At 46.0% G+C, this 15,371-nt stretch overlaps 1 protein-coding gene and 1 pseudogene across 1 annotated transcript; both read left to right on the forward strand.

The window, feature by feature from the left end:
- Positions 1–5,363: 5,363 nt before the first annotated feature.
- LOC109561446 (carbonyl reductase [NADPH] 1) lies at positions 5,364–12,360 on the forward strand. The gene is made up of 3 exons (XM_019963900.2): positions 5,364–5,796; positions 6,309–6,416; positions 11,682–12,360. Exons 1-3 carry the CDS (start codon positions 5,508–5,510, stop codon positions 12,116–12,118), a joined length of 834 nt encoding a protein of 277 aa, XP_019819459.2. The 5' UTR covers positions 5,364–5,507; the 3' UTR covers positions 12,119–12,360.
- A 714-nt stretch (positions 12,361–13,074) lies between these two features.
- LOC109561458 (carbonyl reductase [NADPH] 1 pseudogene) lies at positions 13,075–13,632 on the forward strand (annotated as a pseudogene).
- Positions 13,633–15,371: the final 1,739 nt, after the last annotated feature.

Here is a 15,371-nt window from a genome sequence, read left to right on the forward strand (position 1 = left end):
GGACTGGTTGGATCTCCTGGCTATACAAGGGACTCTCAAGAGCCTTCTCCAACGCCACAATTCAAGGGCATCAATTCTTTGGTGCTCAACTTTCTTTGTGGTCTGTCACATCCATACATGACTACTGGAAAAACACTAGCTATTGGTTTATACTGACTATAGGGACTTTTGTCCGCAAAGTAATGTCTCTGCTTTTTATTGTGCTGTATAGGTTGGTCGTAGCTTTTCTTCCAAGGAGCAAGCGTCTTTTAGTTTCATGGCTGCAGTCAACCGTCTCCAGTGATTTTGGAGCCCCAAAAAATAAAATCTGTCACTGTTTCCATTGTTTCCCCATCTATTTGCAATGAAGTTATGGGGCTGGATACCATGATCTTAGTTTTTGGAATGTTGAGTTTTAAGCCAGATTTTTCACTCTCCTCTTTCACTTTCATCAAGAGGCCCTTCATTTCTTCTTTGCTTTCTGCCACAAGGGTGGTGTCATCTGCATATCTGAGGTTATTGATATTTCTCTCCGCAATCTTGATTCCAGCTTCTGCTTCATCCAGCCCAGCATTTCCATGATGTACTCTGCATATAAGTTAAATAAGCAGGGTGACAGTATACAGCCTTGACTACTCCTTTCCCAATTTGAAACCAGTCTGTTGTTCCATGTCCGGTTCTAACTGTTGCTTCTCGACCTGCATACAGATTTCTTAGGAGCCAGGTAAGGTGGTCCGGTATTCCCATCTCTTGAATTTTCCAGTTTGTTGTGATCCACACAGTCAAAGGCTTTGACGTAGTCAATAAAGCAGAAGCAGATGTTTTTCTGGAATTCCCTTGCTTTTTCTGTGATCCAACAGATGTTGGCAATTTGATCTCTGGTTCCTCTGCCTTTTCTAAATCCACCTTGAACATCTGGAGGTTCTTGGTTCATGTACTGTTGAAACCTAGCTTGGAGAATTTTGAGCATTACTCTGCTAGCATGTGAGATGAGTGCAGTTGTGCGGTGGTTTGAACGTTCTTAGGTATTGCCCTTCTTTGAAATTGAAATGAAAACTGGCCTTTTCTAGTCCTGTGGCCACTGCTGAGTTTTCCAAATTTGCTGACATATTGAGTGCAGAACTTAAATCATCTTTTAGAATTTGAGATAGCACAACGGGAATTCCATTACCTCACTAACTTTGTTCATAGTGATGCCTCCTAAGGCCCACTTGACTTCACATTCCAGGATGTCTGGCTTTAGGTGAGTGATCACACTGTCATGGTTATCTGGGTCATGAAGATCTTTTTTGTATAATTCTGTGAATTCTTGCCACCTCTTCTTAATATCTTCTGCTTCTGTTAGGTCCATACCATTTCTATCCTGTATTGTGCCCATCTTTATATGAAATGTGCCCTTGGTATCTCTAATTTTCTTAAAGAGATCTCTAGTCTTTCCCATTCTATTGTTTTCCTCTATTTCTTTGCATTGATCACTGAAGAAGGCTTTCTTATCTCTCCTTGTTATTCTTTGGAACTCTGCATTCAATGGGTGTATCTTTCCTTTTCTCCCTTGCCTTCAGCTTCTCTTCTTTTCTCAGCTATTTATAAGGCCTCCTCAGACAACCATTTTGCCTTTTTGCATTTCTTTCTTGGGGATGGTTTTGATCACTGCCTCCTGTACAATGTCATGAACCTCTCTCTGTCCATAGTTCTTCAGGCCCTCTGTCTATCAGATCTAATCTCTTGAATCTATTTGTCACTTTCACTGTATAATCATAAGGGATTTGATTTAGGTCATACCTGAATGGTCTAGTGGTTTTCCATACTTTCTTCAGTTTAAGTCTGAATTTTGCAATGAGTTCATGATCTGAGCCGCACTGACCCCACACTTTTTATCAGCTAGCCTCCAAAAGAGCCCAATATGGAAAAGAGGGGAAGGTAGTATTAACTTTGGAGAAACTTGGCCAATGCTAAATTGGCTGAGTAATAAAGAATAATAACAGAGATAAGTCATGTTGATTGCAGGTTTCCCATCTATAGGAAGGGTACTTGGCCTTTGTGATATTACCCTCCAAAACCCTTAACCTTAGTTCAGTAAAAGAAGAACAACCTGATTCTATGGTGTGTGTGTCCCTTTAAGGTTGTTTGTATTGTTGCCTGTGCTTAGTCATGCTGGCTCTGCACTCTTGTGTTGTTGAACAGAGAAAGAACTTTGTCCATAGCCTGAAATATACATGTAATAGCCCTTTCCCAAGGCCCTGTCTCCCAGGCGTGAATTTTAAAGGCCTAACACTTTTCCTTTATGTAAAGATAAAATTGCTGAATTTGTTAAAGGTTATGCACAACTGCAAAAACAGAGGATTATCTCCCCCCTCCAAGTCTGGCTGAGCAACTTCACTTTCACTTTTCACTTTCATGCACTGGAGAAGGAAATGGCAACCCACTCCAGTGTTTTTGCCTGGAGAATCCCAGGGACGGGGGAGCCTGGTGGGCTGCCATCTATGGGGTCGTACAGAGTCGGACACAACTGAAGTGACTTAGCAGCAGCAGCAGCAGAGTTCTCTTTGGGCCACAGCTGATATTGCTAGAGGGCACTCCATCACTTGGTCAGTTATAATACCTGCTCTGACCCTGGCCATAAATATAATTTTTTCTTTAGAGCCAAGCAAGCTCAATCAGAACAACCAACTGAATCTCACTCAAAAATCATAACCTTCCTCTGTCATGGGATGGACTTATGTGGTTAACACCAAGCTACGGTCATTAAAGTTTAAAGGCTCCTTTGTGCTGTGATTGTGACATTGTAAAAACATTACCATTGAGGAAACTGGGTAAAGTATAAGGAATTTCTGTATTATTTGTTACTACTGTTCGTGAATCTACAATCATCTCATAAAGTTTTGTCAAAAAGCAGAGTTCTTTCCCTGATTATTAGTTTTGTTGTTTTTTTTTTTTTTGCAACTGATTAGAAAAATTCCTTGAAGTTGTAATATAATTGGAAACTATCTAAAGCATAGCTGTTCAAAGAAAGTTTCTGCTGTGATGGAAAGCGATACATGCACTGTCTGGTACAGCCATCACTAACACATGTGACTCAGCCCTTGAAATGTGGTTAGTGGAACTAACAGACTGAATTTTAATTGTATTATTTTGATTAAAATTACATTTAAGTAGCCACTAGCTTCTGGCTACCATAAAAGAATGTGGACAAAGAACATTACCTACCATTTCAGTAAACAGAGGATATTGAAGCCATCGAGTCATTAGCCACTGCAGCCCACCCCAACGGTGCACCCAGAAAGGAATTCACAGCAGAGAAAAACAGGATACTGGCCCCAGATAGAGTTCAAGTGCACATCAAAGGAATAATTTCAGTAAGCCCAAACACTTATCATACACTGAAAACTGCTAAATTCATTAATTTGTGATGTTTTATTTAATTAGCAGTAATTGATGTTTCAGGACCTGGGTTTTTTGGGCTATTTTTGCAAAAACTCCTGTATATCCTGGCTCCTCCCTTACCTCTCCAGAACAATCCCTTAGAGGTATCTGAAGAGGCTATATCCCAGGCTTAAAACCTCAGTTCAGTTCAGTCGCTCAGTTGTGTCCGACTCTTTGCAACCCCATAAACCGCAGCACACCAGGCCTCCCTGTCCATCACCAACGCCCGGAGTCCACCCAAACCCATGTCCATTGAGTCGGTGATGCCATCCAACCATGTCATTCTCTGTCATCCCCTTCTCCTGCCTTCAATCTTTCCCAGTATCAGGGTCTTTTCAAATGAGTCAGCTCTTCGAATCAGGTGGCCGAAGTATTGGAATTTCAGCTTCAAAATCAGTCCTACCAATGAACACCCAGGACTATCTCCCCTAGGATGGACTGGATGGATCTCCTTGCAGTCCAAGGGACTCTCAAGAGTCTTCTCCAACACCACAGTTCAAAAGCATCAAATCCTTGGCACTCAGCTTTCTTTATAGTCCAACTCTTACATCCATGTAAGCCAGCCAAATAAAATGTAATTCTCAACTTTCGTGCTTAGTCACCTAGTCCGAATCTTTGTGACCCCATAGCCTGCCAGGCTCCTCTGTCCATAGGATTCTCCAGGAAAGAATACTGGAGTGGGTTGTCATGCCCTCGGCCAGGGGATCTTCCCAACCCAGGGATGGAACCCAGATCTTCCACATTGCAGGTGAATTCTTTCCCACCTGAGCCACCAGGCAAGCCCAATATAACAATATTTGACAGATTAAACCTGGGCACAATGAAAATATTATACTTAATAACTCTTAACATGCTTATATTACTTAGATCAACAAGCAAACATTAACACTAAGTATTTAATACTGAATAATTCCCAGTTCATTGTGAACCTGAAATTCATTTTGGTTAATTTCTCTTGCATTTAGAATTATTTGCTTTGTAAGCATTTATTTTTCTGTAGGCCAATTAGATTAGAACTCATTTACAAACCAATCATAACAATATTATCCAAAAATATCTCAACTTTTAGTTTGTGCTTTTTCTTTCAGTGGACAGGACACAGCACAGAAAGGAAAATGATATTATAACCCCCTAATTCCTCTGTTTTAAGCACTAACAGGTAAGGAAGAAAATTAATTTCCCACCACTGAACTAATTTATGAACCTTCTCAGTCTCCATTTCCTCACTTTAAAAATGTAAATAAAAAGATGAATCCTAAGGCGCTACTTGAGTGGGAGAAAGGGCTGCAACGCCCCTTTGCACCTGTACACTTCAGGAACTGCAAACAAGTAACCTGACAACCCTGCAAATAAACAGTGATTTAGTGAACACTCCTCACGAGGTAAAAATCAGCCAAGGCTAAGCCAGTAGCTTTGCTTTCATATTTACGGGAGAAACCAACAATTACTTGATCTCTACATTTTCTTCCAACTTATTCCACAACTCGGGGTTCCCAAGACTTCAGTTACAGTGATATTTTTCAAACACCAGGAGAAATAAAGTTAGTACATATGATTCATTTCTGCAAGCCCAACCGTGAACACGGGAGAACAGGAGGAAATCTGAGGATCACTTCAGCTCAGTTCAGTCGCTCAGTTGTGTCCGACTCTTTGTGACCCCATGGATTCCTGCACACCAGGCCTCCCCGTCCATCACCAACTCACGGAGTTTACTCAAACTCATGCCCATGAGTCGGTGATGCCATCCAACCATGAGGACGGGTATCAGTTTTAAACTGAGCGTTTAACGTTCTCTACGTTAACCTAGAGAACACGACCAATAAGAATGATTCTCTCTGCCTCCAGCCCGCAAGTCGCCAGCAGCAACTTTTCAAGAGGACTGTTCGGAAAACTCCGCAGAAGTCTTCTCTCTACACACGCCGCACCTCTGGGGGTCCCCAGGGAGCCGAGCCCCGAGGGGCGGAGCCTGCGTCTGCGCCTGCGCGCTCAGCCCAGGCGCCCCTGGGTGATTCAAGCCAGTGATCGCTCCGCGCACTGCTGTCTCGCTCAAACGCTGGGACTCGCCGCTCCCTATTGAAGGCAACTCAACGCCCTGCACACCGGCCATGTCGTCCTCCAACTGCGTGGCGCTGGTCACCGGGGCCAACAAGGGCATCGGCTTCGTCATCGTGCGTGACCTGTGCCGGCGGTTCTCCGGCGACGTGGTGCTCACGGCGCGGGACGAGGCGCGGGGTCGGGCGGCCGTGCAGCAGCTGCAGGCTGAGGGCCTGAGCCCCCTTTTCCACCAGCTGGACATCGACGACCGGCAGAGCATCCGCGCCCTGCGTGACTTCCTGCGCAAGGAGTACGGGGGCCTCGATGTGCTGGTCAACAACGCGGGCATTGCCTTCAAGAGTAAGAAGCGGCTGGGTGCTCCAGGAGAGGCTGTCACCCGCTCTGAGCATCTCGGTCCAAGATGGACCAAATCTGTCGGGGAATCGCTGTAGAGGGGCTTCTCCCGCCTGTGGGGTCCAGAATGACTCCCTAGAGAAGGAGAAGGGAAAGGGGAAGAGGTGCGGCTAGAGGAATTGCGAGGAATTGGCTGCTCTCTAGCCGGAGAGAACTTTTAGTTTCTCTGGCTCAGAATCCCGGGCACCTTTTCCAGGTTGATGCACAGCCCCTTTCTGATGCACAGAGGTCCCATGTACCCTTTGTACAGCGCCGTGCCAGTGGTGCGTTCTTGCAGAACTATGGTTCATTATCAACCTGAGAAATTCACACGGGTCCAATACTGATTGTATTGTGCACAAAATTCAACCGATTTTTACCTTCACTAGTTGCACACAAAATTCATGAGCGATACCTTCTTAGGGAATGTTACCGCGCGAGAACTGTTTCTTGACTCCACTTTGCTTTTCTCTTGAAAGCTGCTGACACCACACCATTTCACATTCAAGCAGAGGTGACTATGAAAACAAACTTCTTTGGCACCAGAGATGTGTGCACGGAGCTCCTGCCTCTAATAAAACCGCAAGGTGAGTCTGATTGGAGCCCAGACAGCAGTGCTTCTGGCAAGATCTGGGCCCACCTGGCTCTGGTCTCATCTACAGGCCCCTGCCACTCCTGCTCAGCTTCCCTGCCCTCCACCGTGTCTCCACCCAGCTGGGTGTCCTGCACCCTGAGGTCCCTCCACACACTGCCCAGGTCCTTGGTGCTGTCTGTCCACCTGCTTTTTGCACATCTGGCTCTTTCTTCTCTTTCCCATCTTAGCTCAGAGGTTTCCTCCTCCAAGAGGCCCTTGAGCTGCTCTGTGCCCATCACAGGGGCAGTTCCCTCAGGAGTCCTTCCCAGACCTCTTTCTCCTGTCCCCCTCTTACTCAGGCTAGTGGCGCCTGCACCACCACCAGTTCATTAGTCCCCTTCCCCCCAAAGACTTGTCCTTTCCCCAAAACCTCTTGGTAACTAATCCTGTCATCCACGCACCAGGAAACTGGAGGGCACCCTGCCCATACGTGGGAAGTAAGCCTGCCCGCTTATTGTCATTACCAGGTCCTAAATTCGTCCAGCTGAGTTTCTCCCCAGCCGTCTGCCCCATCCTAGCTCTACAAACAGGCCCTCAGCTGTTGTTTCTAAACACTTGTAAACCCTCCTAAGGGACCCCTTGCCCTTCTTGAATCCTTTTCTTTCTTGACAGGTTCACTGCCCCTCCCATAAATCCTGCAAGTGTGAATGAAGTCCAAGCCCTTAGTGTGGCTAATAGAGATCTCTAATCTGATAACTGCCCTTCAGTGTGCTCGGTGTTCTGGACAAAACAAACTCATTCCTCTAGCTTAAACTACTGTAATGTTTACCCTGAAGCAAGGGGCTGCGAGAGGAACCACCCCCCATTAAACACACAAAGTAAGACAAGCAGATACTTTAAGAAGGATTCCGAGTGTGCCTAGAGATTGAGGACACGTGTTTACAGTTGACACTCAGCTTCTCACCTGTTTCCCTGTCCACTCCTGGAAGGTGCTACTCCTTCAAACTTGGTTCACTAGGACCTCAGAAGTCAGCTCCTAAGTGTCCCCTGATTCTCTGAAGTGATGTCTTTGCTTTTTAACAGCCTGTCTGCATTTGTCATAGCTTTGTTCCCAAGCAGCTCTCACCTGATTTCATGGCTGGCTTCACCATCCGCAGTGGTCTTAGAGCCCAGGAAGAGGAGCTCTGTCACTGCTTCCACCTTTTGCCCTATTGGCCATGAGCTAATGGGACCAGATGCCATGATCGTGGTTTTTTAAATACTGAGTGTTAAGCCAGCTCTTTCACTCTCCTCCTTCACCCTCATCAAGAGGCTCTTTAGTTCCACTTCACTTTCTACCATTAGAGACCATCTGCATATCTGCGGTTGTTAATATTTCTCCCACAATCTTGATTTCCAGCTTGTTAACTCACCCAACCCGGCATTTCACATGATGTGCTCTGCGTAAAAGTTAAGCACGGTGACAATAGGGAGCCTTGTACTCCTTTCTCAACCAGTCAGTTGTGCCATACAGGGTTCTAACTGTTGCTTCTTGACCTGTATACAGGGTTCTCAGGAGACAGGTAAGAAGGTCTGGTATTCCTGTCTCTTTAACAGCTTTCCACAGTTTGTTATGACCCACACAGTCACAGGCTTTAGTGTAGCCAGTGAAGCAGAGGTGGATATTTTTCTGGAATTCCCTTGCTTTCTCTGTGATTCAGTGAATGTTGGCAATTTGATCTCTGATTTGTCTTCCTTTTCTAAACTCAGCTTGAACATCTGAAAATTCTCAATTCACACAATGCTAAAGTGTCACTTGGAGGATTTTGAGCTAATGGGAGATGAGTATAATTGTCCAGTGGTTTGAACATTCTTTAGTATTCCCCAACTTGGGGCTGTGATGAGGATTGACCTTTTCCAGTCCTGTGGTCACTGCTGGGTTTTCTAAATGTGCTGACATGTTGAGTTCAGCACTTTAATAGCATCATATTTAGGATTTGAAATAGTTTTGCCAGAATCTCATCTCTCCACTAGCTTTATTGATCGCAGTGCTTGCTAGGGCCCACTTGACTTCAGACTCCAGAATGTCTGGCTCTGAATGAGAGACTACACCATCGTGCTTATCCAGGTCATTAAATCTTTTTCATATAGTTCTGTATATTCTTTCCAACTCTTCTTGATTTCTTCAGCTTCTCTTAGTCTTTACCACTTCTGTCCTTTATTGTACCCATCTTTGGATGAAATCTTCCTTTGATATTTCTGATTTTCTTGAGGAGATCTCTAGTCTTACCCTTTCTGTTGTTTCCCTCTGTTTCTTTGCATTGTTCATTGAAGAAGGCCTTCTTGTCTCCCCTTGTTATTCTCTGGAATCGGCATTCACATGGGTGAACCTTTCCCTTTCTCCCTTGCTTTTCGCTTCTCTTCTTTCCTCAGTTATTTGTAAAGCCTCCTCAGACAACCACTTCGCCTTCTTGCGTTTCTTTTTCTTTAGGATGGTTTGCTCACTGCCTCCAGTGTAGTATTAGGGACTTCTCTCCATAGATCTTCAGGCACTCTGTTTACTAGATCTAATTGCTTGAATCTATTCATTAGGTGCACTGTATAGTCATGGGGAACTGGATTTAAGTCGTGGCTGACCTGCCTAATGGTTATCCCCACTTTCTTTAGTGAAAGCCTGAATTTTGCTATGAAGAGCTGATGGTCTGAGCCCCAGTCAGCTCCAGGTCTTGTTTTTGCTAACTGTTACAAAGAATGTAATCACTCTGATTTCGGTATTGACCAATCATTTGGTGATGTCCATGTATAGAGTTGTCTCTTGTGCTGATAAAAAAGGATATTTGCTATGACCAGTGATAGTCCTAGGGCATTCTCAGGATGCCCAGCCCAAGGTTAGAGCCTTGGTCCCACGAGTTAGGACTGGGTTGGAAAAGGAAGTCCTAACCTCCTAGGTACACTTACCAGGAAATGAACCTCTGCAGCAGGTAGCTGAGAAACAGGATGAGAAATGCTGATGTCATCTCCATCGTGGGAAGATCCCACAGCCCCTTGGCAGGGAGGGAGCCCTGCGTCTGAGATGCAGCATTGCAGAGTGAAGTTTCCATTGTTATGGTCAGAAAGGAGGAAAGGAAGAAGCAGTCATGGTTGAACTAGATGCTCTCTGTTCTCACCTGCGTTATTGGAGATAGTCTGGGGGAAAAGGTTCATTTGCTGTATGCCCTAGGGACCATTTCCAGAGACTTTAAATGGTTGAGTTTTGAAAATAATTTTCACAAGTCATTCTGGGTGGTAGATTCACAGACTTCTTCCTTCGTGACTTATTTATTGAGTTTGAATGAAATATTTCATTCCTGTAATTTCTAAGATAATTCAGTTCAGTTCAGTCGCTCAGTCGTGTCCGATTCTTTGCAACCCCATGAATTGCAGCACGCCAGGCCTCCCTGTCCATCCCCAACTCCCAGAGTTCACTCAAACTTATGTCCATCAAGTCGGTGATGCAATCCAGCCATCTCATCCCCTGTCGTCCCCTTCTCCTCCTGCCCCCCATCCCTCCCAGCATCTTTTGATCTTTGAATCTTTTCCAGTGAGTCAACTCTTCACATGAGGTAGCCAAAGTACTGGAGTTTCAGCTTTAGCATCAGTCCCTCCAATGAACACCCAGGACTGATCTCCTTTAGGATGGACTGGTTGGATCTCCTTACAGTCCAAGGGACTCTCAGGAGTCTTCTCCAATACCACAGTTCAAAAGCATCAATTCTTTGGTGCTCAACTTTCTTCACAGTCCAACTCTCACATCCATACATGACCACTGGGAAAACCATAGCCTTGACTAGACAGACCTTTGTTGGCAAAGTAATGTCTCTGCTCTTTAATATGCTATCTAGGTTGGTCATAACTTTCCTTCCAAGGAGTAAGCGCCTTTTAATTTCATGGCTGCAGTCACCATCTGCAGTGATTTTGGAGCCCAGAAAAACAAAGTCTGACACTGTTTCCACTGTTTCCCCATCTATTTCCCATGAAGTGATGGGACCAGATGCCATGATCTTAGTTTTCTGAATGTTGAGCTTTAAGCCAACTTTTTCACTCTCCTCTTTAACTTTCATCAAGAGGCTCTTTAGTTCCTCTTCACTTTCTGCCATAAGGGTGGTGTCATCTACATATCTGAGGTTATTGATATTTCTCCCGGCAATCTTGATTCCAGCTTGTGCTTCTTCCAACCCAGCATTTCTCATGATGTACTCTGCATATAAATTAAATAAGCAAAAATAAATTAATTAATTAATTAAATAAGCAGAGTGACAATATAGAGCCTTAACATACTCCTTTCCCTATTTGGAACCAGTCTGTTGTTCCATGTCCAGTTCTAACTGTTGCTTCCTGACCGGCATAGAGATTTCTCAAGAGGCAGGTCAGGTGGTCTGGTATTCCCATCTCTTGAAGAATTTTCCACAGTTGATTGTGATCCACACAGTCAAAGGCTTTCGCATAGTCAATAAAGCAGAAATAGATTTTCTCTGGAACTCTCTTGCTTTTTCGATGATCCAGCGGATGTTGGCAATTTGATCTCTGGTTCCTCTGCCTTTTCTAAAAGCAGCTTGAACTTCTGGACGTTCATGGTTCACATATTGCTGAAGCCTGGCTTGGAGAATTTTGAGCATTACTTTGCTAACGTGTGAGATGAGTGCAATTGGGCGGTAGTTTCAACATTCTTTGGCATTGCCTTTCTTTGGGATTGGAATGAAAACTGACCTTTTCCAGTCCTGTGGCCACTGCTGAGTTTTCCAAATTTGCTGGCATATTGAGTGCAGCACTTTCACAGCATCATCTTTCAGGATTTGAAATCGCTCAACTGGAATTCCATCACCTCCACTAGCTTTGTTCGTAGTGATGCTTTCTAAGGCCCACTTGACTTCACATTCCAGGATGTCTGGCTCTAGGTGAGTGATCACACGATCGTGATTATCTTGGTCGTGAAAATCTTTTTTGTACAATTCTTCTGTGTATTCTTTCCACCTCTTCTTAATATCTTTTGCTTCTGTTAGGTCCATACCATTTCTGTCCTCTATTGAGACCATATTTGCATGAAATCTTCCCTTTAGATGTAGCTTACTTTTGAAAAACATTAGAAATAACACGTTGTCACTTATAATAATAAAACACATAAAACCCTTTGAGCAACCCCCTCCCAAAATACATTCCCTTCCTTCCCTAATGTCCTCTTTCAAAAGGTCAGGCCTGTCCCAATTGGGTATCATCCTTCTCGTGCTTGCCCTTCTATGGACTGATTTGTGTTGTATTTTAGGCAGAGTGGTGAATGTATCCAGCTTTGTCAGTGTCAACTCTCTAAAGAAATGCAGCCGTGAACTGCAGCAGAAGTTTCGAAGTGAGACCATCACAGAGGAGGAGCTGGTGGGGCTCATGAACAAGTTTGTGGAAGACACAAAGAACGGGGTGCACAGGAAGGAGGGCTGGCCCGATACCGCATATGGAGTGACGAAAATTGGAGTCACAGTCCTGTCCAGAATCCACGCCAGGAAACTGAGTGAGCAGAGAGGAGGGGACAAGATCCTCCTGAACGCCTGCTGCCCAGGGTGGGTGAGAACCGACATGGGGGGACCCAAAGCCTCCAAAAGCCCAGAAGAAGGAGCAGAGACCCCCGTGTACTTGGCCCTTCTGCCCCCGGATGCTGAAGGGCCTCATGGACAGTTTGTCCATGAGAAAGAAGTTGTGCAATGGTGAGCTCACTCACAGCTCCACCCATGGGTCCGTTTATATTGCTGTCCCAGATTGACCAAACAGACACTGACAAAATTATCGCTGTGCAGAAAAAAAGAAAAAGGAATCAAAATATCCAGATCAAGTTCTCACTGGGAGAGGGCTGCTAATCTTGTAAAGAGTTTTCTGACTTCTTCTGTGATCCCAGGGGAGGAAAAGTGGGATGGGTGACAAATAATAAAAATAAATAATTCCTTATAAATGTCCCTTTGTGCAAACTCTTAAATGGTGAATCTGCTCCATTATCCGTAATAGTTGAAGCTAGTTTGGTGGACATGTGGGTGTCAAGTATTAGTTCCACTTTTCTATTCAAAATTTTTCAGGACAAACATCTGGAACCAGAGAGTCCTGGCTCGGCCATCTTCCTGGATGACCTTGAGCCAAAATCCAACAGGATACTACTCCCTAACACAGGGAAACCTGCTCAGTGTTACATGACAGCCTGGGAAGGAGGGGAGATTGTAGAGAACCAATACGTGTATATGTGTGGCTGAGGCCCTGTGCTGCCCAGCTGAAACTGTGGTGACAGTTCAGAATGTTGTCAATCAACTATGAAAGTGTTAGTCGCCCAGTCCTGTCTAGGTCTTTGCGGTTCCATGCACAGCTCTCTGCAATTCCATGCACTGTGGCCCACTGGGCTCCTCTGTCCATGGGATTTCCCAGGCAAGAATACTGGAGTCAGCTGCCATTTATTTCTCCAGGGGCTCCTCCTAACCCAGAGATCAAACCTGGGTCTCCCCCCATTGCAGGCAGATTCTTTACTGTCCCAGCCACCAGGAAAGCCCTGTCCTCCAATATAAAATAAAAAGTTTAAAGAAAAAGAGGGCTGTGTCCTCTTTTTTGGCTCAGGTTACAGCATGAGGAAAAAGATGGAGCCAGGTGTGGTGTTGGAACATTTGATCCCTCCTTAAGCAGGAGAAGAAAGCAGGGCCTCCTCCTTCTCAAGTAGTCACTGCACTGGATCCCAGGACACAGTTCTTTGCCTTCTGGACTGTGGCGGGTCTCCACGTCCCATGCTGCGCCACCCCGTCGGTCTCCAGCCTTGTCAGCTCTACTCCAAAGGGCCCTGCCCACTGGCCATGTCCTCCTCCACCCGCGTGGCGCTGGTCAACGGGGCCAACAAGTGCCTCGGTTTTGCCATCGTGCGCGACCTGTGTCGGCAGTTCCCGGGGAAATTGGTGCTCATGGCGCGGGGCGAGGCGTTCGGTCGGGCAGCCACACAGCAGCTGCAGACCAAGGGCCCGAGCCCCCTTTTCCACCAGCTGGACATTACTGCCCTGCAGAGCATCCGGGCACTGCGCGACTTTCTGCGCAAGGAGTACAGGGGCCTCGTCGCGCTGGTCAACAACGCAGCCATCGCCTTCCAGAATAAGTGCGTGGGAGCTGGCGGGTTACAGCCACTGTGGCGGGAGCCTGACGGGGCGGGGCGGGGGCTATTGCCTGAACCTCTGCTGTGGGATCTAGAACCCTCTCCCTAGGGATGGAGCACAGGCCGGAGGTCACAGGGAGAGCAGGTCCTCCGCCATTACAAGCTTTTCCAGCAAGAAGGCCTTCCAATAGCTTTGACCAGGGTCAAGGACAGCACCCAGATTTTCGCAGTATTGATTTCACTGAACTTTGGATGAGTTGGGTGAATTTTTAACTTCTGAAACCAATTTAAAATTGCAGAGTGGTACACAGGAGGTCGTATGGGCTTCTTTCACTCAGCCTCCCCTGATGATGCCATGTTATGTAAGTATAAAGCAGTATCAAACCAGAAAACACCCATTGGTGCAATACCGTTCACTAACACCAAACATTACTAGACGAAAACAGAGTTCACGGAAAAAATAGTGTATCAAGTAAGCATTTTTACCATATGGCTTGTGTTTATTAGCCCTATTCTTTTTCTATCCTAAAAGTTGGTGATCCCACACCGATTGCAATTCAGGCAGAAGTGACCATGAAAACAAACGTCCTTGGTACCCGAGCTCTGTGCACAGAGCTCTTGCCTCTGATAAAAAGCCGAGGTGAGTCCGATTGAGCCCAAACTGCAGGGTTTCTGGCAAGATCTGAGCCCACCTGCATCTGGTCTCATCCTTCTCAGCTGCACTGACTTCCACCTGTGTGGTCACTCGGCAGGATGCCCTGTGGCCTCTGGTCCCTCTACACCCGGCCCGAGTCGTTGGTGCTCTCTGTCCATCTGCACTTTGCACATTTGGCTCTTTCTTCTCTTTCCCATCTTAGTTCAAAGGTCTCCTCCAAGAGGCCCTCCACGTGCTCCATGCCCATCACAGGGGGTGTCCTCTCAGGAGTCTTTCCCAGACCTTCTCTCTCCCGTGCCCCTCTCAGAGGGACCTGGTTTGGGTTTGTGGTGCTCATCCTACCACATTCATTAGACCCCTGAAGACTTTTCTGCTTCCTGCCAGCAGAGTGTTTCTTCCTATGGCACTGACATGGTGTATTACCAATACAGGTTTCTAGATGCTAAACCAAGTATACATACTTTGGTCTTTAAGGTTCAGGAAGTTCCCAGACCATCCTCAAGTTCAATAATTCACTGTAAGGACCAAGAACTCGACAAAAAGCTATGATATTCAAAAGGACATGGTATTAGAAAAGCGAACAGTAGCTCAGTTCAGCAGTGGTTAAAGGTCTCATGGACCAGGGTCTAAGAAGCCCAGTATGGAACTGGGACTTGACGTCTCCCTGCAGATCCTGGATCTCCCCCAAACAGCCTGTGTCAGACACAAGGGGCATTACCAAGCAGCGGGCTCGACCCAGCCTTGATGTCCAGGGTTCTTGGTGAGGGGTGGTCACGCAGGAATGGCCCACTGCCCTCGTGGCGGGCCCTGCTCTCCAGCCCATCCAGGGGTCCAGCTGATACCAGCTAGGCCGAGGCCCCCACCATACTCACACGCGAACACGGATTAGGTAACCTGACCCTCGAACAAGTAATTGAGGACAGTCTTCTCAGGCAAGGACGTTCAGGCTTCACTATTACATCCCAGATGTCCTGGAATAGGGCTGAAGCTTCCTCTGGCCAAGCTTAGCCCTTTACTTATAGAGAACACCCTCTGGACCTTCACTAAGACTCCCTTACATCCAAAGGATCATCGAGCATCTAAGTTTAGCCTAGATTTTATTTAACAGATACAGAAAGAGTACAGAAATAACATCTCTCATCGGGGGCAGCCAGACTGGGGTTTGAGTAGTTGAGAGCAACAGATATTCCAGT

This window comes from Bos indicus, chromosome 1 (assembly GCF_029378745.1).
Source record: "Bos indicus isolate NIAB-ARS_2022 breed Sahiwal x Tharparkar chromosome 1, NIAB-ARS_B.indTharparkar_mat_pri_1.0, whole genome shotgun sequence".
Taxonomy (NCBI): domain Eukaryota; kingdom Metazoa; phylum Chordata; class Mammalia; order Artiodactyla; family Bovidae; genus Bos; species Bos indicus.